The sequence below is a fragment of the Schistocerca gregaria genome, chromosome 4 (assembly GCF_023897955.1).
Source record: "Schistocerca gregaria isolate iqSchGreg1 chromosome 4, iqSchGreg1.2, whole genome shotgun sequence".
NCBI lineage: Eukaryota > Metazoa > Arthropoda > Insecta > Orthoptera > Acrididae > Schistocerca > Schistocerca gregaria.
In genome coordinates, this window is record NC_064923.1 from 454,029,346 (window position 1) to 454,049,994 (window position 20,649).

Genomic DNA, 20,649 nt, shown 5'->3' on the forward strand with positions numbered 1-20,649 from the left:
GCAGGTAGTGTGGTTAGGTCAAGATTTGTTTTGACTTTGTTATGGCTGTTCTTTCTTCTACTTAAAGATTGGTGTTCTGAGGAAGGGACCTGGGGAAGGATGGAGGGGCTAAGTTGGAGGTAATGAATTCCTGGAAGTGACCAGCAGGTGGTTAGGTGGGATGAGGGGGGGGAGGGGGGGAGGGGGGAGAGATCACGATTGGATGGTGGTATGAACTGGAAGAGGCAGGGTTCAGTGCTGGAATTAGGGTGATTTTGGTTGGAGGGATTCTACAGTAACATAGTGTTCCCACATCTTCCACTCAACAATTTCCACCCCGTCTCTCCTATCATCTGCTCCCCATCCTCATTTCCCACCTTGTTTATTTGCAGCCCTCTGCCAATGATCTGCCCATCTCTCCCCAACTCTTCTGCTTTCCCCCCACCTCTCTGCCCCACATCCTTCTGACACTGCCCCTGTTGGCAATCTAGTCCCTGCACGCACCACCAGACAGAGTCCGTCTCTCTCCCCACCCACACACTACCATCCCTTTCCCTTCCAGTTTCCCACCCCCTCCAGATTGTTGCTTCCGTCCCATGTGTCAGTTGCATTCCAGCCCGAGATGCTGGAGTTGGTGGTCATTTGTGCATGGAGAGTGTGTGTGTGTGTGTGTGTGTGTGTGTGTGTGTGTGTGTGTGTGTGGGTGGGTGGGTGGGTGGGTGCTTGGGTGTGTGTGCCTGTTTTGCACTAAGTAGCAATCTGTCTTTTCTTACATTCCTAGCTGGAGTTTCCATTGTTTGATTGTCTCAGATTTATAATACGTAAGTAGGGCCTAAGGTAGGGTGTCCATTTCATTTTCACTGAAAAAGGAGACATTTAAAATAAATTAGAGAAAAATCTGGGACAATGAAGAAAAAACAGGACATAAATATTGTATAGACTAATTAAATACACATACAAGTTTACCTTTAAAATGTGCACTCAGATGACCCCAAATAACTTTTTACAATTATTCTGCCACACTATCAACATACTTTTCACTTTCATGTAATTTATCAAGAAGTCCATATTCATTTGAAATTGTATCATAAAAGTCAGTACACGATACACCATTAAAGTGTGTTTTGACAATGAGCAAGGCCTCTTCATTATGTGTTTTTTTTTTTTTTTTTCATCTGACCACAAAGAGTTCACTAATGAAAACACACGTTCCACAGCAGCATTTGACCCAGGAATTGCCAGACAAAACTCCACCAAATGAATCATGTTTTTCATGTTAATGTTTTTACTTTTGAAATAAGCAAATATTTTAGACCACATTGCACTAACACTTTCTTTGTCTCCTCCTTCACTTTTTATGAAGTTCTGTGCACATGAAAATTCATCAAAAAGTTCGCCTTCATCAACAGGAAAATTTGGAACAATACTTTTAACAAAAACACAACAGTCCTGAATATCCTTTACTGTAGCTGCTCCTTTTCAGTATTAACCCAGTCAAATGCCTTAAAAGGCGTGAGAAATGGTAAACACCTTTCTTTAATATACTCAATGCAAGATTCATAGAAAATGGCAGCATAAATATGAAATTGTTCTACAGTAATTTCACCCTCTTCTTCCAGCTTTCTTAGAGCCTCATGTACAAAGGATGTGGGAAATGTTTCAGATTTTCTACATTGCAATTTGCCCAATTATTTGATTATTTCTTGAGAAACTTCCACTATTGTGATTTCTTGTTTCTCAATACATTTACTTGTTGTGGAGAAAGGTTTTAGCTGGCTAGCAAGAAAATATAGAAGAACAATAGACACAAGGTTATCAAAGAATTGTTTGAGGATAACAGGACACTTATCAAGGAAAATGAAATATGATTTCAAAGCAGGAAATATCACTACAATTCTTTCCAATGCTGGTAGCAGAGATAGCCACCATGTCTTGCTGTGCCCAAGTAGTTTTGTATACAGTTTCAGTAAACTTACAGAATTACTTCAGAGGTTCAACCCTTACTGCATGTATGTGGAAATGCTGGTTTACAATTAATTGGCAGTCGATGGGTAGGCAATCTGAGCCAGTTTGTAAGGAATTGTGCACCACATGTGCAGGACAGGCAACACCTACTATATTATTCAATGTGTTCTGTTGCAGTTTATAGAACAAATTCCCCCCCCCCCCCCCCCCCCACCACCACCACCAAAATTGGTGGTGCCTCCAGAAACTACAATCACCTTTCCCTCAAGATCACATTTCTTTAAAACCTCCAGCACATAATTCTGAAGTTTCTCCAGCTAAATTAAGCAATTCAAGCACTTCCACCGTGATACCATTTTCAGGGTGAAAATACCGGATAAGGAGAGGAACCAACTTCAAATCCAGATGATTTGATGAATCAATCACTACATAAATGAATCGAGCACTTTTCAGTTCATTTAAAACCTGCTGAGCTGCATACGGTGCAATAACATTTGAAATGATTGCATTATGTTTTGTGTGTCCACATGTGAATTTAGGATTGAAAAGTTTTTTAACAACTGCTGTAGTACAGCCCATTGACTTAAAGCTATGGTTATGCATTGAACTGTGGTATGAAAACGTACCTTCTTGTGCTGCCAACTGCCTATCCATTTCTGCTACTGATTTTAAGTTTACATAGTAGTCACTCACGCATTTGTTAGCTCTTTTCGTTTGATCACTCATGCGATATTTCTTAGACTTAATGTGATTCACAATGTCAGACCTTACAGCATGATCAATAGCAAATTTTGATCTGCACAACGTACATTCTACAGTTTCTCCACTACCAGTGATAAAAGGAAACTTGCTTTTTATATTGCTGTTAAAATTACACTTTCGTTTTGGCATAATGCAACAGTGTTTGCACAGTGCAAAACATTAACAGTGAGATGATGAAAGCCAGAGAGCAAGTATTAGTGGTGTAGAGTATCTCTGGACCGAAAGGACTGATTCAGTGGATCGATTTAGAAGAGGCGAATCTTCGTTGTTATTTGTAACCTATAGTGTATTTAAAATTACTTGCGATTGTTGACAGTTCGGTACATGTTTGGGGTATGCTGAAAGTCATCACACGCTTCCTAGCATAAGTAATCGAGCAGTTAATAGCAAGTCAAACAACCAGTAGCATAAAATACTCTAGCCAAGTGGAATCATAAAAAAATGTGACATTTGAGTGTCCCCAAAAAAACTTTCAGGACAGTGGGTCATTTTGGTAAAAAACTGGATTGTCCCGGGAAAAACGGGATGAATGGACACCCTAGCCCAAGGCTAAGCTCGATCTTGATGGTTGTCTTGAATACCATTGGGGGCCACTGGCTTCTTCTTCTAGCAGAAGGGTTAGAGGGGAAGTATAAGGGCTGAAGGAAAAGGACTGGTGAGGTTTATGAATTGGGGTGAGTTTGGAAAAGTTGCCCTGGACCCTAGGTCAGGGAAGAATTATTAGACAGGATGAGATGGAAAGCTACTAGCTTACTGATTACTAATGAAACTCACATAAAAATTAAAGTATTGCTACCCAAAACTGTATTGGTGTGAAATAGTATTATGAAGAAACAAATGAATCATCTCTCACTGTAAACTCAATTCCCTACAAGAGTAACTAAATTACACTCATCCCTCAAATAGTAACACTATTGGATGTGGTAAATGTTCATAAATGCAGGTCATTAAAAACCGATTTGGAACACACACTCAGGGTTGTACTGAAGCTTAATCTGGCAGTGCGAGCATTCATAGGATCCATCTTACAGAGTACTAAAAGGGTACTTTAGTTACAGGTGTCATACTTTGCAAGCATCTTTTGCAGCTGGCATAGGATTTTCGACAGGAAAGAGTCGTGATATAACTTTCCGTCTGGTCAGTCTTTCTGTTAGTTATTTTCATCTGCAGAAGAAATCCAACTGCTTTCAGTAGCCTCACTCCTTTGATTTTAATGGAGGTAAGAACCTGCTTTGCTGGTGACAAGTTGAAAAGTTTTAAAATATTTTAACCAAATTATATAACTGAATTCAACATTTTACCTCTCTTACGGAAAGATATAACTGCCATTTGGCTGTGTAATATGCTTTATTACATGACCCAGATTTCAGCCTTAGACAATTATCAAGTGTTACAAATGTCAAAAATCATCTGACTTTTTTTGGAAAACAAGACAACATTTAAATATTTCTCTCCAGTTACATAAACCTGATGTTATTAAGTAAAAATGAGAAAATTTTTGTGATATGTTATGTTTATGTTGGTTGCTGCTTACATACAGTGAAACAAAGTCTGAAGCTATAATTTGGTCATTGAAACTTCCTGGCAGATTAAAACTGTGTGCCCGACCGAGACTCGAACTCGGGACCTTTGCCTTTCGCGGGCAAGTGCTCTACCAACTGAGCTACCGAAGCACGACTCACGTCCGGTACTCACAGCCTTACTTCTGCCAGTATCCGTCTCCTACCTTCCAAACTTTACAGAAGCTCTTCTGCGAACCTTGCAGAACTAGCACTCCTGAAAGAAAGGATACTGCGGAGACATGGCTTAGCCACAGCCTGGGGGATGTTTCCAGAATGAGATTTTCACTCTGCAGCGGAGTGTGCGCTGATATGAAACTTCCTGGCAAATTAAAACTGTGTGCCCGACCGAGACTCGAACTCGGGACCTTTGCCTTCGCGGGCAAGTGCTCTACCAACTGAGCTACCGAAGCACGACTCACGTCCGGTACTCACAGCCTTACTTCTGCCAGTATCCGTCTCCTACCTTCCAAACTTTACAGAAGCTCTTCTGCGAACCTTGCAGAACTAGCACTCCTGAAAGAAAGGATACTGTGGAGACATGGCTTAGCCACAGCCTGGGGGATGTTTCCAGAATGAGATTTTCACTCTGCAGCGGAGTGTGCGCTGATATGAAACTTCCTGGCAGATTAAAACTGTGTGCCCGACCGAGACTCGAACTCGGGACCTTTGCCTTTCGCGGGCATTCATTTTATTTCACAGCCTCATCATGTACATAAGTTATTCAAATTGCCACCCATTTAATATATCACAGCAACATTCTCCCTTCTACTTACGAAACATCAGGATTATATAACTGAAGATATATATTTTAACAATAACTTGAGTTCCACACAAGTCAGAAGGTTTTTGACATTTGTAACACTTGATAATGGCCTACCACTGAAATCTGGATTGTATAATAAAGCATATCATACAGTCAAATGGTGGATATATCTTTATGTAGCTTTTATATGACTGTGGCTCCACATCAAGGAAAAATCGTTTTTCCTATAATTTGCTGTGATATGTTAATGAACAAATATAAATTGCTACTTTTATGTATGAATCTATATTCTGTAAATTATCTGTCTGTTTCAGAAATGGAATGATGAGAAAATGAGATGGAATCCACTAGCGTACAACAATGTTTCACTGCTGTACTTCACAAATCGAGAAATATGGCAACCAGATATTATTCTTGTCAAGTAGGTCTACTTCTATTATTCTCTGACACGTAAATTTTAACGATAAATATGATAATATTTTATCAAAAGATATTTTTATTTTAAAAATTATTAGCAGCATTCTTCATTTGCAGTACAAGCCTAGAATGGTACTTTAGAAATTCTATCCATTTCTCCAATTGACTCTTACGCTATGTGTCTTCCATGGCATTCAAAGTGTTAAAGCAGATAAGGAATTTCATGGCACAACCATATCTCACAAAATTCATTGTTCCCAAGATCACATGTTGTTCTGCACTACATACAGTAAATTCATTTATCAAAGGGAGCTTGATTATACAACCAGGGAAAATCAAAAAGCAGTGATGGCAGTCCACTTGCTTAGCCCACCAGCTGAGCTTACAAATATTTATGCTGTTCATTTAAAGTATTATACTAGACTGCCGGAAAAGAAAGCTTATCTTTCATTCTAAGAAATATAAAATAATTGCAAATCTCTCTCTGGCAAACAACTCCTAAGGATGGCAATTTCATTCACACCATGACACTCTTGCTCACAGTCAGTTTGCCATGATCAGTTTCATAGGTGAACAACATTTTGAAGCACTGGGCCCTCAATGTTTAATACACTACTGGAAGCTCCACTCCCTAGAGCTGCTGGGTGTACATGTTTTAAATCGGGTTTCTGCTGGTAATTACATCTTTCCTGCACGATATTTCAACTGTGTGACTCGCAGTCTTCTTCAGGTGTTGTCCGATACTGATTCCAGTGTGGTACGAGTCCGTTATTTATGCCTACATTGCGCTAGGCGTTCCTCTGCGGTCTGCGCCACACCTGGCACTCTGTCCGCGGTGTGTGGCGACCAATAGCAACAGCTGTAGCGTTTTCTTCTAGCCGCGGCTTTTCTGATCACTGTAATTATACTTTGTGGTTATCAATATAGCTGAATTAAGTTCTGAATGGTGTCCAAGCTGTGCTAGATGTTTTATCTTCCAATTGTCATCATTGAGTTCTTCTGTGAATTAGGACATTCTGTTACCGTGGTGTGCCATGTTAGGCCTTCCATCCAAAGTTCTTGTCTCCCAGGAGCGGCTGCAGTGTTATTTTCAGGCTGATTTTGTTCAGTTTGTCACTAAAGGCTTGGAAGAACGTCCTCAGGTATTGTGTCTGTTGTCTGAGATAGCATTTCACGTAAATCCTTTGTTACATGTACTGGGCTGTTATCTCTAATTCCATCTTTATATTTGTGTCCCTTGCGGTCTGGATGTTGCCTATGTCGTGTCTTCAGAAGACCAAGTGCTTGGTTCCAAACCAAGCTCAGCTGGAAACTGGTGTCGCAGCTAGAAGAAAACGCTACAGCCATTGCTACTGGTCAGCCCACATTGCAGACGGAGCACCAGGCACAGTGCGGACTGCAGAGGAAACGCCTAACACAATGTAGGCATAAATACCGGACTCGTTCCACACTGGAATCAGAATTGGACAGCACCTGAAGAAGACTGAGTTGTGCACTTGAAATATCATGCACAAAAGAAGCGAATTACCAGCGGAAACCCAATTAATCAACATGACAACGCCTCACCGGAAAAGCCTGAAGAATTACATTAGCTTTAAAATAGTTGAGAAACAGATGGAAAAGAAACATACCCCTGTTTCACATCTATATTGACTCAGATAGATATCCCACTATTGCTATTAAATATTACTTAAGCTGACATTTAATCATGACATGGATTCAGTACTGTTATGAACTTGGATAGTCATCATGAGCAAGAACTTTCTACAGAATAATGCTGCCAACAGAATCAAATGCCTTCACTTGTTCCGTGAAGGCCCCATGTTCCATTTGGAACATTTCTCTTGTAGAAGTCTGCATTTAAAGATAATGTCTTAAGTGCCTCACTTTTGTTTCAGTTCACACAGATGGTTGGTTACAAGATAATACTAATGAGAGATGACTTCATAGATCTGGAATATGACCTTCCCAGTAGTTTACAAGCTTGGGATTCACCATTAGTTCTCAGAATCTGCTCTGTCCCTGCTTTTAAGAGTGACAACAAATAGAATTTCCATTAGTGGGATCTGTTCTTGATTATGAAATCACAGAGGTGATTGATTAGTATGTCATAATCTCACTTGTTAATTTCTGCAGCTATGTTTCCTGGATCAGCTACTTCATGTGCCATGACATGAGAAATGGCTATCTTGACTTTGGTTAATTTTACATGTAAATGAATTTGTTCCTTTAAGAATACCTGCGTGATAGTGCTAAATATAATCTCATTAACTTCCCAAACATTTTGTAGTAAATACTTTTCCCTGTAACTGTTAATAGTTTTTTTCCCATAAGAAGCTGAGTTCTGCCCTTAGATCTAAGAGTTACTCTGTGAATGAGGGTTCATATACACTATTAATTGCCTTAAACTTACTGTGAGCAGCATAAGTGATGGCAAAGGGCTGCAATTTCCCCCAGCTCAAATTTTCACCAATATTTTCTGGTGATATCAGAAGGTATTTTTTGCACTTCAACCTCATTGATTTTGATTACCATCATTTCTAGTTTTTCTTATGCTTCAGTTTTATTTTTATCCTTTCTGTCTTTATTTTCTTTATCTCCTCTTCTTGCAGGAAATATATTCTCTCTCTCTCTCTCTCTCTCTCTCTCTCTCTCTCTCTCTCTCTCTTTTGCTATACGTAGTCCACTATCAACATACTGTTCCGCAGCTGACTGTTTTTGAGAATCTATGGTCTATAACTTAACTAAAAAAGGATTTAGTGCAATATATGTATGTAAAATAGGTGCTTTTTTAAATTAAATTTCTTCGTTCTTTTATTCGTGTATCATGTCTTTATTGAAATAAATTACTTTCATTCACATACTTAATAATTCCCCCCCCCCCCCCCCCCCCCCCATGAACCATGGACCTTGCCTTTGGTGAGGAGGCTTGTGTGCCTCAGCGATACAGATAGCCGTATCATAGGTGCAACCATAACGGAGGGGGATCTGTTGAGAGGCCAGACAAATCTGTGGTTCCTGAAGAGGGGCAGCAGCTCTTTCAGTAGTTGCAGGGGCAACAGTCTGGATGACTGACTGATCTGGCCTTCTAACACTAACCAAAATGGCCTTGCTGTGCTGGTACTGCGAACGGCTGAAAGAAAAGGGAAACTACAGCCGTAATTTCTCCCGAGGGCATGCAGCTTTACTGTATGGTTAAATGCTGATGGCATTCTCTTGGGTAAAATATTCTGGAGGTAATTTAGTCCCCCATTCAGATCTTCAGGCGGGGACTACTCAGGAGGAAGTTGTTATCAGGAGAAAAAACTGGCGTTCTACGGATCGGAGCATGGAATGTCAGATCCCTTAAGCGGCCAGATAGGTTAGAAAATTTAAAAAGGGAAATGGATAGGTTCAAGATAGATACAGTGGGAATTAATGAAGTTTGGTGGCAGGAGGAACAAGACTTCTGATCAGGTGAATACAGGGTTAGACTAGAAATCTACTCTGTAGGAATCAGCATGGGTTTCGAAAAAGACGGTCGTGTGAAACCCAGCTCTCGCTATTCGTCCACGAGACTCAGAGGGCCTTAGACACGGGTTCACAGGTAGATGCCGTGTTTCTTGACTTCCGCAAGGCGTTTGACACAGTTCCCCACAGTCGTTTAATGAACAAAATAAGAGCATACGGACTATCAGATCAATTGTGTGATTGGATTGAGGAGTTCCTAGATAACAGAACGCAGCATGTCATTCTCAATGGAGAGAAGTCTTCCGAAGTAAGAGTGATTTCAGGTGTGCCGCAGGGGAGTGTCATAGGACCGTTGCTATTCACAATATACATAAATGACCTGGTGGATGACATCGGAAGTTCACCGAGGCTTTTTGCAGATGATGCTGTGGTGTATCGAGAGGTTGCAACAATGGAAAATTGTACTGAAATGCAGGAGGATCTGCAGCGAATTGACGCATGGTGCACGGAATGGCAATTGAATCTCAATGTAGACAAGTGTAATGTGATGCGAATACATAGAAAGATAGGTCCCTTATCATTTAGCTACAAAATAGCAGGTCAGCAACTGGAAGTAGTTAATTCCATAAATTATCTGGGAGTACTCATTAGGAGTGATTTAAAATGGAATGATCATATAAAGTTGATTGTCGGTAAAGCAGATGCCAGACTGAGATTCATTGGAAGAATCTTAAGGAAATGCAATCCGACAACAAAGGAAGTAGGTTACAGTACGCTTGTTCGCCCAATGCTTGAATACTGCTCAGCAGTGTGGGATCCGCACCAGGTAGGGTTGATAGAAGAGATAGAGAAGATCCAACGGAGAGCAGCGCACTTCGTTACAGGATCATTTAGTAATTGCGAAAGTACGGAGATGATAGATAAACTCCAGTGGAAGACTCTGCAGGAGAGACGCTCAGTAGCTCGGTACGGGCTTTTGTTAAAGTTTCGAGAACATACCTTCACCGAAGAGTCAAGCAGTATATTGCTCCCTCCTACGTATATCTCGCGAAGAGACCATGAGGATAAAATCAGAGAGATTAGAGCCCACACAGAAGCATACCGACAATCCTTCTTTCCACGTACAATACGAGACTGGAATAGAAGGGAGAACCGATAGAGGTACTCAGGGTACCCTCCGCCACACACCGCCAGGTGGCTTGCGGAGTATGGATGTAGATGTAGATGTAGAATATCAAGAATTCAGATGGAAACCCAGTTCTAAGCAAAGAAGGGAAAGCAGAAAGGTGGAAGGAGTATATAGAGGGTCTATAAAAGGGCGTTATAGAAATGGAAGAGAAAGTAGATGAAGATGAAATAGGTGATATGATACCGCGTGAAGAGTTTGACAGAGCACTGAAAGACCTAAGTCGAGCAAAAAAAAGACCTAAGTCGAGCAAGGCCCCGGGAGCAGACAACGTTCCATTAGAACTACTGACAGCCTTGGGAGAGTCAGGCCTAACAAAACTCTACCATCTAGTGAGCAAGATGTATGAGACAGGCGAAATACCCTCAGACTTCAAGAAGAATATAATAATTCCAATCCCAAAGAAAGCAGGTGTTGACAGATGTGAAAATTACCGAACTATCAGTTTAATAAGCCATGGCTGCAAAATACTAACACGAATTCTTTACTGATGAATGGAATAACTGGTAGAAGCTGACCTTGGAGAAGATCAGTTTGGGTTCCGTAGAAATGCTGGAAGACGTGAAGCAATAATGACCCTGCGACTTATCTTAGAAAATAGATTAATGAAAGGCAAACCTACATTTCTAACATTTGTAGACTTAGAGAAATCTTTTGACAATGTTGACTGGAATACTCTCTTTCAAATTCTGAAGGTGGCAGGGGTAAAATACGGGGAGCGAAAGGCTATTTACAATTTGTACAGAAACCAGATGGCAGTTATAAGAGTCGAGGGACATGAAAGGGAAGCAGTGGTTGGGAAGGGAGTGAGACAGGGTTGTAGCCTCTCACCGATGCTATTCAATCTGTGTGTTGAGCAAGCAGTAAAAGAAACAAAAGAAAAATTTGGAGTAGGTATTAAAATCCATGGAGATGAAATAAAAACTTTTGAGGTTCGCCGATGACATTGTAATTCTGTAAGAGATAGCAAAGGACCTGGAAGAGCAGCTGAACGAAATGGACAGTGTCTTGAAAGGGAGATATAAGATGAACATCAACAAAATCAAAATGAGGATAATGGAATGTAGTCGGATTAAATTGGGTGATTGTGTGGGAATTAGATTAGGAAATGAGACGTTTAAAGTAGTAGATGAGTTTTGCTATTTGGGAAGGAAAATAACTGATGATGGTCAAAGTAGAGAGGATATAAAAGGTACACTGGCAATGGCAAGGAAGCTTTTCTGAAGAAGAGAAATTTGTTAACATCGAGTATAGATTTAAGTGTCAGGAAGATGTTTCTGAAAGTATCTGTATGGAGTGTAGCCATGTATGGAAGTGAAACATGGACGATAAATAGTTTAGACAAGAAGAGAATAGAAGCTTTTGAAATGTGATGCTACAGAAGAATGCTGAAGATTAGATGGGTAGATCACATAACTAATGAGGAGGTATTGAACAGAATTGGAGAGAAGAGAAATTTGTGGCACAACTTGACTAGAAGAAGGGACCGGTGGGAAGGACATGTTCTGAGGCATCAGGGGATCACAAATTTAGCATTGGAGGGCAGCATGGCGGGTAAAAATCATAGAGGGAGACCAGGATATCAATACACTAAATAGATTCAGAAGGATGTAGGTTGCAGTAGGTACAGTGAGATGAAGAACCTGAATAATCAGTAAGACAGCTACAATGACATTGTCTTATCCACAGTTTTTCTGTACCAGTTTTTTTTAAATACCATTCTGCAGATTTTCTTTCATTTAAATAGCTATGTATGGATGGCATTTAAATTTCACTATTTTTCAGTGCTGCTGGTCATGGTTCAGGTCAATTTGGAGAAACTCGAGTACTCGCAAAATCAGATGGTTCTGTATCCTGGTCGTCTCCAGTTCATTTAGAGTCTTGGTGCTCATCAGATTTGAATAACTGGCCAAAAGATCAGCACACCTGTGAACTTACACTAACCTTTGCCTCTAAAAGTCAGTTGCTTCAGATGATGACTGACAATAGTACAATGGTATGTACAAAATGCTTCGCTTCTAAACAGCAGTTGCTTCAGATGCTGACTGACAGTAGCACAATGGTATGTACAATATGCTTTGCTTGTAAACATTGGTTGCTTCAGATGCTGATTGACACTAGCACAAAGGTATGTACAATATGACTAAATTCTCAAACAACCAGTAAAATGAAAGGATTTTATCATTTGATAACTAATGATGCCACCTTATTCCCGTAGATTTTACGCAGTATCAAAAATAAAATTAGCTTTTCAGTAGGTGTTTGAGATGTTATATTTCATAAAATTTTGGGGAATGAATTTCATGAAAGGTGGTTGGAAGTGTAGAGCACTGTTTATTCTAAAGTAGGTATGGTACAAGCTACAGCTATAATATATTAGTTACACTCCGCACAATGGATAGCAACCGGCTGCTACATAATACTACAACCATTAAATGTAGCATGTACAAATATGTAATACTTTTCTAAGCTGCAGGAAAATGGAATATGAAAGGAGGCAGTCTTTCTATACATTCAGTAAAGAACATCAGATAAGCAGACAGGCAGGAATTACAGCTTTTGATTTAACAATCACTTTCTCTTCTCTCATTGCATACAAAAGTTCATTTTTTTCGATAGGATTTAACATCCAGTCATTACTAAACTGGAGGAGATGAATCACTGTTTTTCAGGGGCTATGATCCTCAACAGCATTCTGCAAAGAGGCTTTCTGTGATTTATGACCCCCCCCCCCCCCTCCCATCCACACAGTTTTTTCCTACTCACATGGTGAAATTACTAACATTCAATATGGAGTGTCTCACAGTTCCACGTTGGAACCCCTTCTCTTCTTCATTTATCTCAATGATACAAAATACTGGACTCTTCATTTTAACATAAGCTGTGTGCAACACTTAAGCCAGTCTAGAGGTACTGTGCAACAGTGTTACCTATGGAACAAAGTACTGTTTCAACAAAAGCTATGTAAGTGTAAGTGCTACAAACAGGCCACAATGGAAATTTAACACTAAGAAATGCAGTTTGGTTCAGAATTATCCACAAGAAACAAATTTGTGAAAAAGGAAATCTGGATAAAATTATTGTGAACCACAATCCAGGACAACCACAAATGTGACATGCATACAAAATTACTTATTGTTCTCATCAAATCTGACCTATGTGGTAGAAGTATGGAATGCAACATGGCAAACCAAATGAAATATGTTAACACTGCAGAAAAAAGCTGCCAGAATTATTTGTGTGCCAAACTCAGAGAATCACAACATAACTTTTTTCCTAAATTAGGTGTGCTTAGCACTGAAAGTGTATATACAGGATGATTATAATTAAACTTTCATAACTCTGTAGACATAACACCACTGGTAAGAATGAAGTCAAATTCCAACAGATTATTATTGGATAAGGGGGAAAACATATGACAGAAGAAAAAAAAAAATAGTGTGGAAATTGATCAATAGATGGTGTTGTGTCTGTCAAGAATATGTAAATGGAAACATGCGCACGACCCATTGAAGATGGTATAAACACGCCAGGTACACTGCTTTTCCTCCTTTCCCATCTGCGATGTTCGCCATGACTGCCTCAATGCAGGTTTGCACTCTGCTTGTAAAGCTGTATTACAAGAGGCATCATCCATATCACTTCAGGCAGGGGGCTTACCTTCATAGCCTCAGATGTTATTGAATTTAGCACATGTTAAAATTCAGGAGTAAGTAAGAAACACATTTTTTTTGTCTTCTCCAAAAAATTGCTGCCCCAAGATACAGGCCTCCAAAGATGACACTCCGAACACCATTTTGAAGATGCGAATTTTGGAAGAAATTTTTAAATGCTGTGGCTTTGTAACATTTGTAGATATTTTGTTAGAGGTTTTTTTATTTAAAAGATAATTGCTTTTTGACTGCAACGGCATCCTCTGTTTGGACATATCTGTCAAAGTTCTTTTACTGTCACCTTTTGAATTTTTTTAATAATTTACAGGTTTTTTTCTTTTTTCTTTTTTTAAAAAAATGTCAAACCAGAAAAGTTAGATTTTTTTCTGTTGATTAGTACCATTAGAACAATATTCTCTATAAAGGAGAGCTTCCACTTTTAAGTTGGAAAGGTTTTATTTTAAATCATCATTTATTTTTAGTTTCAAGGGTAATGTTTCTTACTAATTTCTTTGTTACAATTTTTATTTCTATTGTCTTTGTAGCAGTTATTTCTTATCACTTTTTTTGTTGCAATTATTTCTTTTCACTTTCATTGTTGCAGATATTTCTTACACTTTTTTTTAGTTTCTTGTCAGTTGCTTTGTCGTGGTTGTTCATTGCAGGTTTTTTGTATTATAGTTATTCAGTGCTCATTTGTTTACTGAAGAGGCTTCTACGAAATCAAAGACCATCCAGTGAGTTCTGCATTTTCGTGAGGAATTTGCCAATTGACACAGTTGCAGTGAGTGTTGTGAAAAGGACTGTTTGAAATGTGTTCTGTCTGGGGCCACAGGAGAGTGAAGTGTGCTGACAGTTTGTATATCCACAAAAGAGTGATATATACGACAAACAAAAAAACAGACTTTGTTCAGGTTGGGGATAAGTGTTCTCATTTGAAGACTCTGTTTCAAAGTGAAGATATTTCCTGTGACGTCTTTTTGTGTTCTCAATGTTTTGACAGAATAACAACAATGATAGTATCTGAACAAGGTGAAGCCACCCATGGTGCAGATGATGCAGATTTTGCAGCAATAGAGGAAGAATTAAGTACCCTGAATCAGTCAACTACAGAAATAGGTGTTAGTCCTATTAAGAAACCGTGGTCAGTGAAGTCGAGTCATAGGCTCTATGCATCACGAAAGCACAGAGAAATTACTAAAGCTACAGATGAATACACTACAGCAAATCTGACCACACTCTTCAAAGCAGAAATTCCATCTTCAGAAGAAAATGAACCAAAGCATTCTGGCACCTCTTGCCAGGAATTTTTTTTACAAATATCAATTCAGCTGTTTACCATTGTGCATCCTACAGTGAAAAGGTGCAAGTATTAAATATTATTCCAGAGACATTTTCAAAGAAAACAATTTTGAACCACATTCCATCAGTATCAAAATACATGGTACACAAATCAAGAAACGTGAGGTCTGTAAAAGGAGTCTTTATATGACCAGATCCCTATTATGGTCATCCTTAGAAGCAGCTCAAGTTCAAATAGTGCAGTAATTTTATCTGGTAGCTAAATGGGACTGTTCTTGCCAGAGTGCCAACATAAAAGACACTATAAATGTAACAGTGGAAGGTCAAAAAGTTGTGAAAGTGAAGAGGTACATGACTCGCATTATTAAAGAAACTTTTGCAGTTTATAAGAGAAACTATAAAACTTTACATATTGGAAGATCAAAATATTACGCATTATGACCTAAATGGGTAGTTCCACACCTATTCAAAGATATCTGTTTATGTGCGTACTGTACAAATTTTGAACTTTGTGTGGTAACTTTGAAGAACTTACTGGAGCAAGTGAAATATAACACCTTGGTTGGGCATGTGAAGTCATTAGTAGTCTATGGTGTAAAGTGAGAGAGTTGTTTGTTTCAAGAATGTGGAGACTGCCCTGGAAAGGGAGGACTGTCTTTACAGACACTTGGGCTGGAAGACGTAGCAGATAACTCTGTAGAAATTATACATGTGACATGGGATGAAAATAAACTACTTAAGAAAACTGTAGCCTTTGACAGTTTATGATGAACTTGGTAAATGGTCAGTGAAAGCAGTAACACACCAGTATCTGAAGAAATTGCAACAACAACACATTGCAGAGGTGAAAGGGTGTGTACAGGCTGAAGAACTGTGTTTAGTGCTTCACTGTGATTTTGCTGAGAACTGGTCTGTAATTCGCCCACAAGAAGTACAAGGGTAATAACCAGGTTTCAATTTTTACAGGAGTGACATACTTTCAAAACAAGACCACAAGTGTTGCAGTTATAAGTGATGACACAGAACATGACTCAGCACATGCTTTGCTAGAATGTGCAAAAATCTTCAACTGCAAACAGGAACAGAGAAGATCATCATTATTTCTGATGGTGCTCCTAGTCATTTTAAAAATCGTTACCAGCTGTTTGAATTGGGTAAGTCACTTGTGCCAACTGACTGGGTATACAGTGCTACTGGTCACAGGAAGGGGCCTTGTGATGGTGTAGGAGGCCTGCTAAAGCACCATGCTACAAAACATAATATTTCCAGGCCGCATAAATACAGCTGTGATTCAGAATGCAGAGGATTTTATGAGAATTGTGAAATCTTACACGTCCACAGTCCTCATTCTTTTGTCCAAAGAGGAAATCGAAGAATTCCTTGAGCAGAAAAAAGAAGAATGGTCCAAAGAAGCTACTCCCGTGAAAGACATTCAGAAGACACATTTTTGGACTCAAAGTGATGGGCAAACACATATTGCACACACTTTAAAGAGCAAGAAAGAAGAAATTATGTTCGTTCGGCCAACACCTCAGAAACAGCAGGATAATATTCAGATTCACAACCTGAGAAGGGGGATGTTTCAGTACAAAACAGAGTGCACAGAAACCTTTAAGTCTTAGGACCATTCATATACATTTGGAACCATTTAAAATGCTTGAAAAATGAGTCTCTTACTAATCTTCCAAAATTAAAATTATGTTAAATAAGACTAGGTTTTGCTTTTTATGAGCCTGTTATGTAATAATGTGGTAATAAAACAGGTTTTATGTATGGCAAAAATTTCAACTGTTTATCAAACCTGTTCAAACTAAAAGTGCAAGCTCTCCTTTCCAGGGAATGTAGAACTATAAGATACTAAGCAACAGAAAAAAATGCAATTTTTATGGATTCGCATTTTAGAAAGGAAATTTTCTTTCTATAAATTATAAAAGAAGTTCAGAATGGTATAGTAAAAGAACTTTTACAGATAAGGCCAAATGGAGGATTTCTTTGTAATCTTAAAGCAATAATCTTCAAAAAAACTGTTCCAAATATAGAGCACTTTAAAATTTTTTCCAAAATTCAGATCTTCAAAATGGCATGAGTAGCGTCATTTTCAGCAGAAAATTTTTTGGGGAAAACCAAAAAGTATGTGTTCCTTATTTAGTCCTTAATTTTAATATATGCTAAATTCAATAACCTCGGAGACTACAAAGGTAAGATTTTTTCCTAGCCTACCTGAATTGATACGGACTATGCCAAGAATGACGACTGCGCACACGTTGCTCTGCAGAAGTTCCGGACACTGAAGAGTTTGAAAAAAGATGTTGGTCCGATGACTGCTGTAGGTCTGGAGAAAATGAGTTAGGAAATTCAAAAAGATGGGTTCTTTTCGTGTGCAATCTGGTAGAGGGAGGAAACAAATTGATTTGACGTCAATGGAAGCTGTGGTTCCAGCAATGCAAGAGGAAATGAGTGGTGGTGTGCAAATGTGTAGTGCATGGAGAATTGCCTGAACAGTGGACATACCATCGAGCATAAAATCCTACGAAACATCGTTCTTTGCTATCGATTCAAAATTACCCATGTGCACGAGCAGCTTCCTGTTGACCTGCCAGCAAGAGAGACCTTTGCTTCAGAATTTCTTGCTCTCATGGAAGTGGACAATGATCGGTCATGGAAGATTTTGAACAGCTGAAGATCACTTGATCTGACAGGATATGTCAATAAACAGAACTGTCGAATATGGGTAATGGAAAATCCGCACACAAATCAACCAGTACTACTTCATCCTGAAAAGGTCGCTGAGTGGTGCGGGACTACAGCATCATTTATCAAAGGGGGCCATATTTTTTCGAAGAGACTGGTGCTTCCAGTCCTGTTACCTGTATCATCACTGGTAAGTGCTATGAGTGTCTTTTGCACAACCACATAATTCAAGCTCTCCAACAGTGTGGATGGAATCATTATTATGTAAGATGGCGCACCTACGCACATTACAAATCCAGTTAAGCAGCTGTTGAAGCACCATTTCAGAAATGTTAGAATTAGCAGCCGTCATTTCCCTACAGTCTGGCCGTCCCAATCACCTGAGCTTAATCCTTGTGACTTATGGCTGTGGAGCTATAAGAAATATGTTGTATCAGTGTCCCGTTTGAAAAATTAGCTGCACTGAAGGCATGCATTGCACAACACATTCAGAAATGACCCCAGAAACTCTTCAATCAGTTGTGGAACATGCTATTCCTCGATTTCAACTTGTTGGAGGAAACAGTGGACAGCATATTTAACATGTTTTGCACCAGTCACACATAAATTAATAATCTGATTTGATTTTGATTGATGCTTTTATGCTGTTTTTGGCCTCAGGACAATTAAAAACCAATTTTTCCCGCCCGATGTATTATGATCTTGCCATGGTGGATGGGCTTACGTAGCTAACAGTATCACGCCTGTACGCCCATGCACACTGAGTAGTACAGTTTGTTTAATGTCGAACTTACACTTTAGGCGTTGTTGTATGATTTATTCATCATTTGTAGTCAACCCCTATTAAATTATGATGCTTACTGTGTCATTTATTGCTACATTTTGTAACTAATTATTTTTCTTCTGACATATGTTTTCCCCCTTCTCCGATAATATTCCGTTGCAATTTGACATCATTCTGACCAGTGGTGTTATTTCTACAGCAGTTTGAAAGTTTAACTTTAATTGTAATCACCCTGTACATTACAAGTAGCATTTCTTGTGAAAACACTTAATACACTCTTAAAATATGATGTACACCAACATAATACTAGACAAAAATCAAAATAGCTACCATGTAAATAGATCCAGAACAGCATTATATGAAAACAATGCAGCTCATGTCATGCTGAAGCTGGCCCATACTCTCCTTAAAAACCTCACAGCCATTCTTACTACCAAAATTAAAAGACAAACCATAAAAAAATTAACAGAAAATCAATTTTATTCTCTAGGTGAGCTCTGCCTCTTCATACAAAATAAATAAAAACATTCTGTTCTGTACGTTTTTCTGGCACACAATATTATGTAATTCATAGGCAATCTAATGACGATAAAAAATTGTAACATTTGTTCCTAATATAACAACAAATGTAAAATGTTTTAAAATTTAAAAAGTGCTGTTAAGCTCTAAACTTTAATTTATAAATTGTAAACTTCCATATTCTTACCTGTCATGTTCAGAAAAATAATTTGCATGGCACTCTGAAACTGTTACTACAGAGATTGTATTGATTATCAAATGCTGAAGAGATTGTATTGTTATTGTTGTTGTTGTTAAGAAACTTATCAGTCTGCGAGTGAGTGTGAGATGGGCACTTTTGTTACAAGGAGATCTTACAAAATCAACAACATTTCATGCTGAAAAGCTTCAGATCACTTTGTTTTAAACAAATGACAGCAGAGTGGAAGTGGTCTTACGTCAAAGCGGTAGGTGGATCAAAACAAAATGTCCAGACACTGTGACCAAAATGGTACTGAAACAGAGGATGACAGACTAAAGGCCGAAATATTAAATGCCTTTTTCCAAAGCTGTTTCACAGAGGAAGACTGCACTGTAGTTCCTTCTCTAGATTATCGCACAGATGACAAAATGGTAGATATCGAAATAGACGACAGAGGGACAGAGAAACGATTAAAATCGCTCAAAAGAGGAAAGGCCGCTGGACCTGATTGGATACCAGTTTGATTTTACACAGAGTACGCGAAGGAACTTGCCCCCCTTCTTGCAGCGGTGTACCGTAGGTCTCTAGAAGAGCGTAGCGTTCCAAAGAATTGGAAAAGGGCACAGGTCATCCCCGTTTTCAACAAGGGATGTCAAACAGATGTGCAGAACTATAGACCTATATCTCTAACGTCAATCAGTTGTAGAATTTTGGAACATGTATTATGTTCGAGTATAATGACTTTTCTGGAGACTAGAAATCTACTCTGTAGGAATCAGCATGGGTTTCGAAAAAGACGCTCGTGTGAAACCCAGCTCGCGCTATTCGTCCACGACACTCAGAGGGCCATAGACATGGGATCCCAGGTAGATGTCGTGTTTCTTGACTTCTGCAAGGCGTTCGATACAGTTCCCCACAATCGTTTAATTAACAAAGTAAGAGCATATGGACTATCAGACCAATTGTGTGATTGGATTGAGGAGTCCCTAGATAACAGAATGCAGCATGTCATTCTCAATGGAGAGAAGTCTTCCGAAGTAAGAGTGATTTCAGGTGTGCCACAGGGAGTGTCATAGAACCGTTGCTATTCACAATATACGTAAATGACCTGGTGGATGACATCGGAAGTTCACTGAGGCATTTTGCAGATGATGCTGTGGTGTATCGAGAGGTTTTAAAATGGAAAATTGTACTGAAATTCAGGAGGATCTGCAGCGAATTGACGCAAGGTGCACGAAATGGCAATTGAATCTCAATGTAGACAAGTGTAATGTGCTGCGAATACAAGGAAAGATAGCTCCCTTATCATTTAGCTACAAAATAGCAGGTCAGCAACTGGATGCAGTTAATTCCATAAATTATCTGGGAGTAGGCATAAGGAGTGATTTAAAATGGAATGATCATATAAAGTTGATCATCGGTAAAGCCAAAATGA

General features: G+C 39.0%; 2 protein-coding genes and 1 non-coding gene across 4 annotated transcripts in view; 1 reads left to right on the top strand and 2 right to left on the bottom strand.

The window, feature by feature from the left end:
• Window positions 1-20,649, bottom strand: part of LOC126267319 (vesicle transport protein USE1) — a 130,096-nt gene that overhangs the window by 78,132 nt on the left and 31,315 nt on the right. The gene's annotated exons all lie outside the window — the stretch shown is intronic.
• Window positions 1-20,649, top strand: part of LOC126267318 (neuronal acetylcholine receptor subunit alpha-10-like) — a 56,725-nt gene that overhangs the window by 19,929 nt on the left and 16,147 nt on the right. Inside the window, exons 5-6 of the mRNA XM_049972417.1 lie at window positions 5,346-5,452; window positions 11,870-12,080. Coding sequence (XP_049828374.1) covers window positions 5,346-5,452; window positions 11,870-12,080 — 318 coding nt within the window. The remainder of the gene's footprint in view (window positions 1-5,345; window positions 5,453-11,869; window positions 12,081-20,649) is intronic.
• On the bottom strand, window positions 4,306-4,380 carry Trnas-cga (transfer RNA serine (anticodon CGA)). Its single transcript has one exon. It is a non-coding gene; the product is annotated as a tRNA-Ser (tRNA).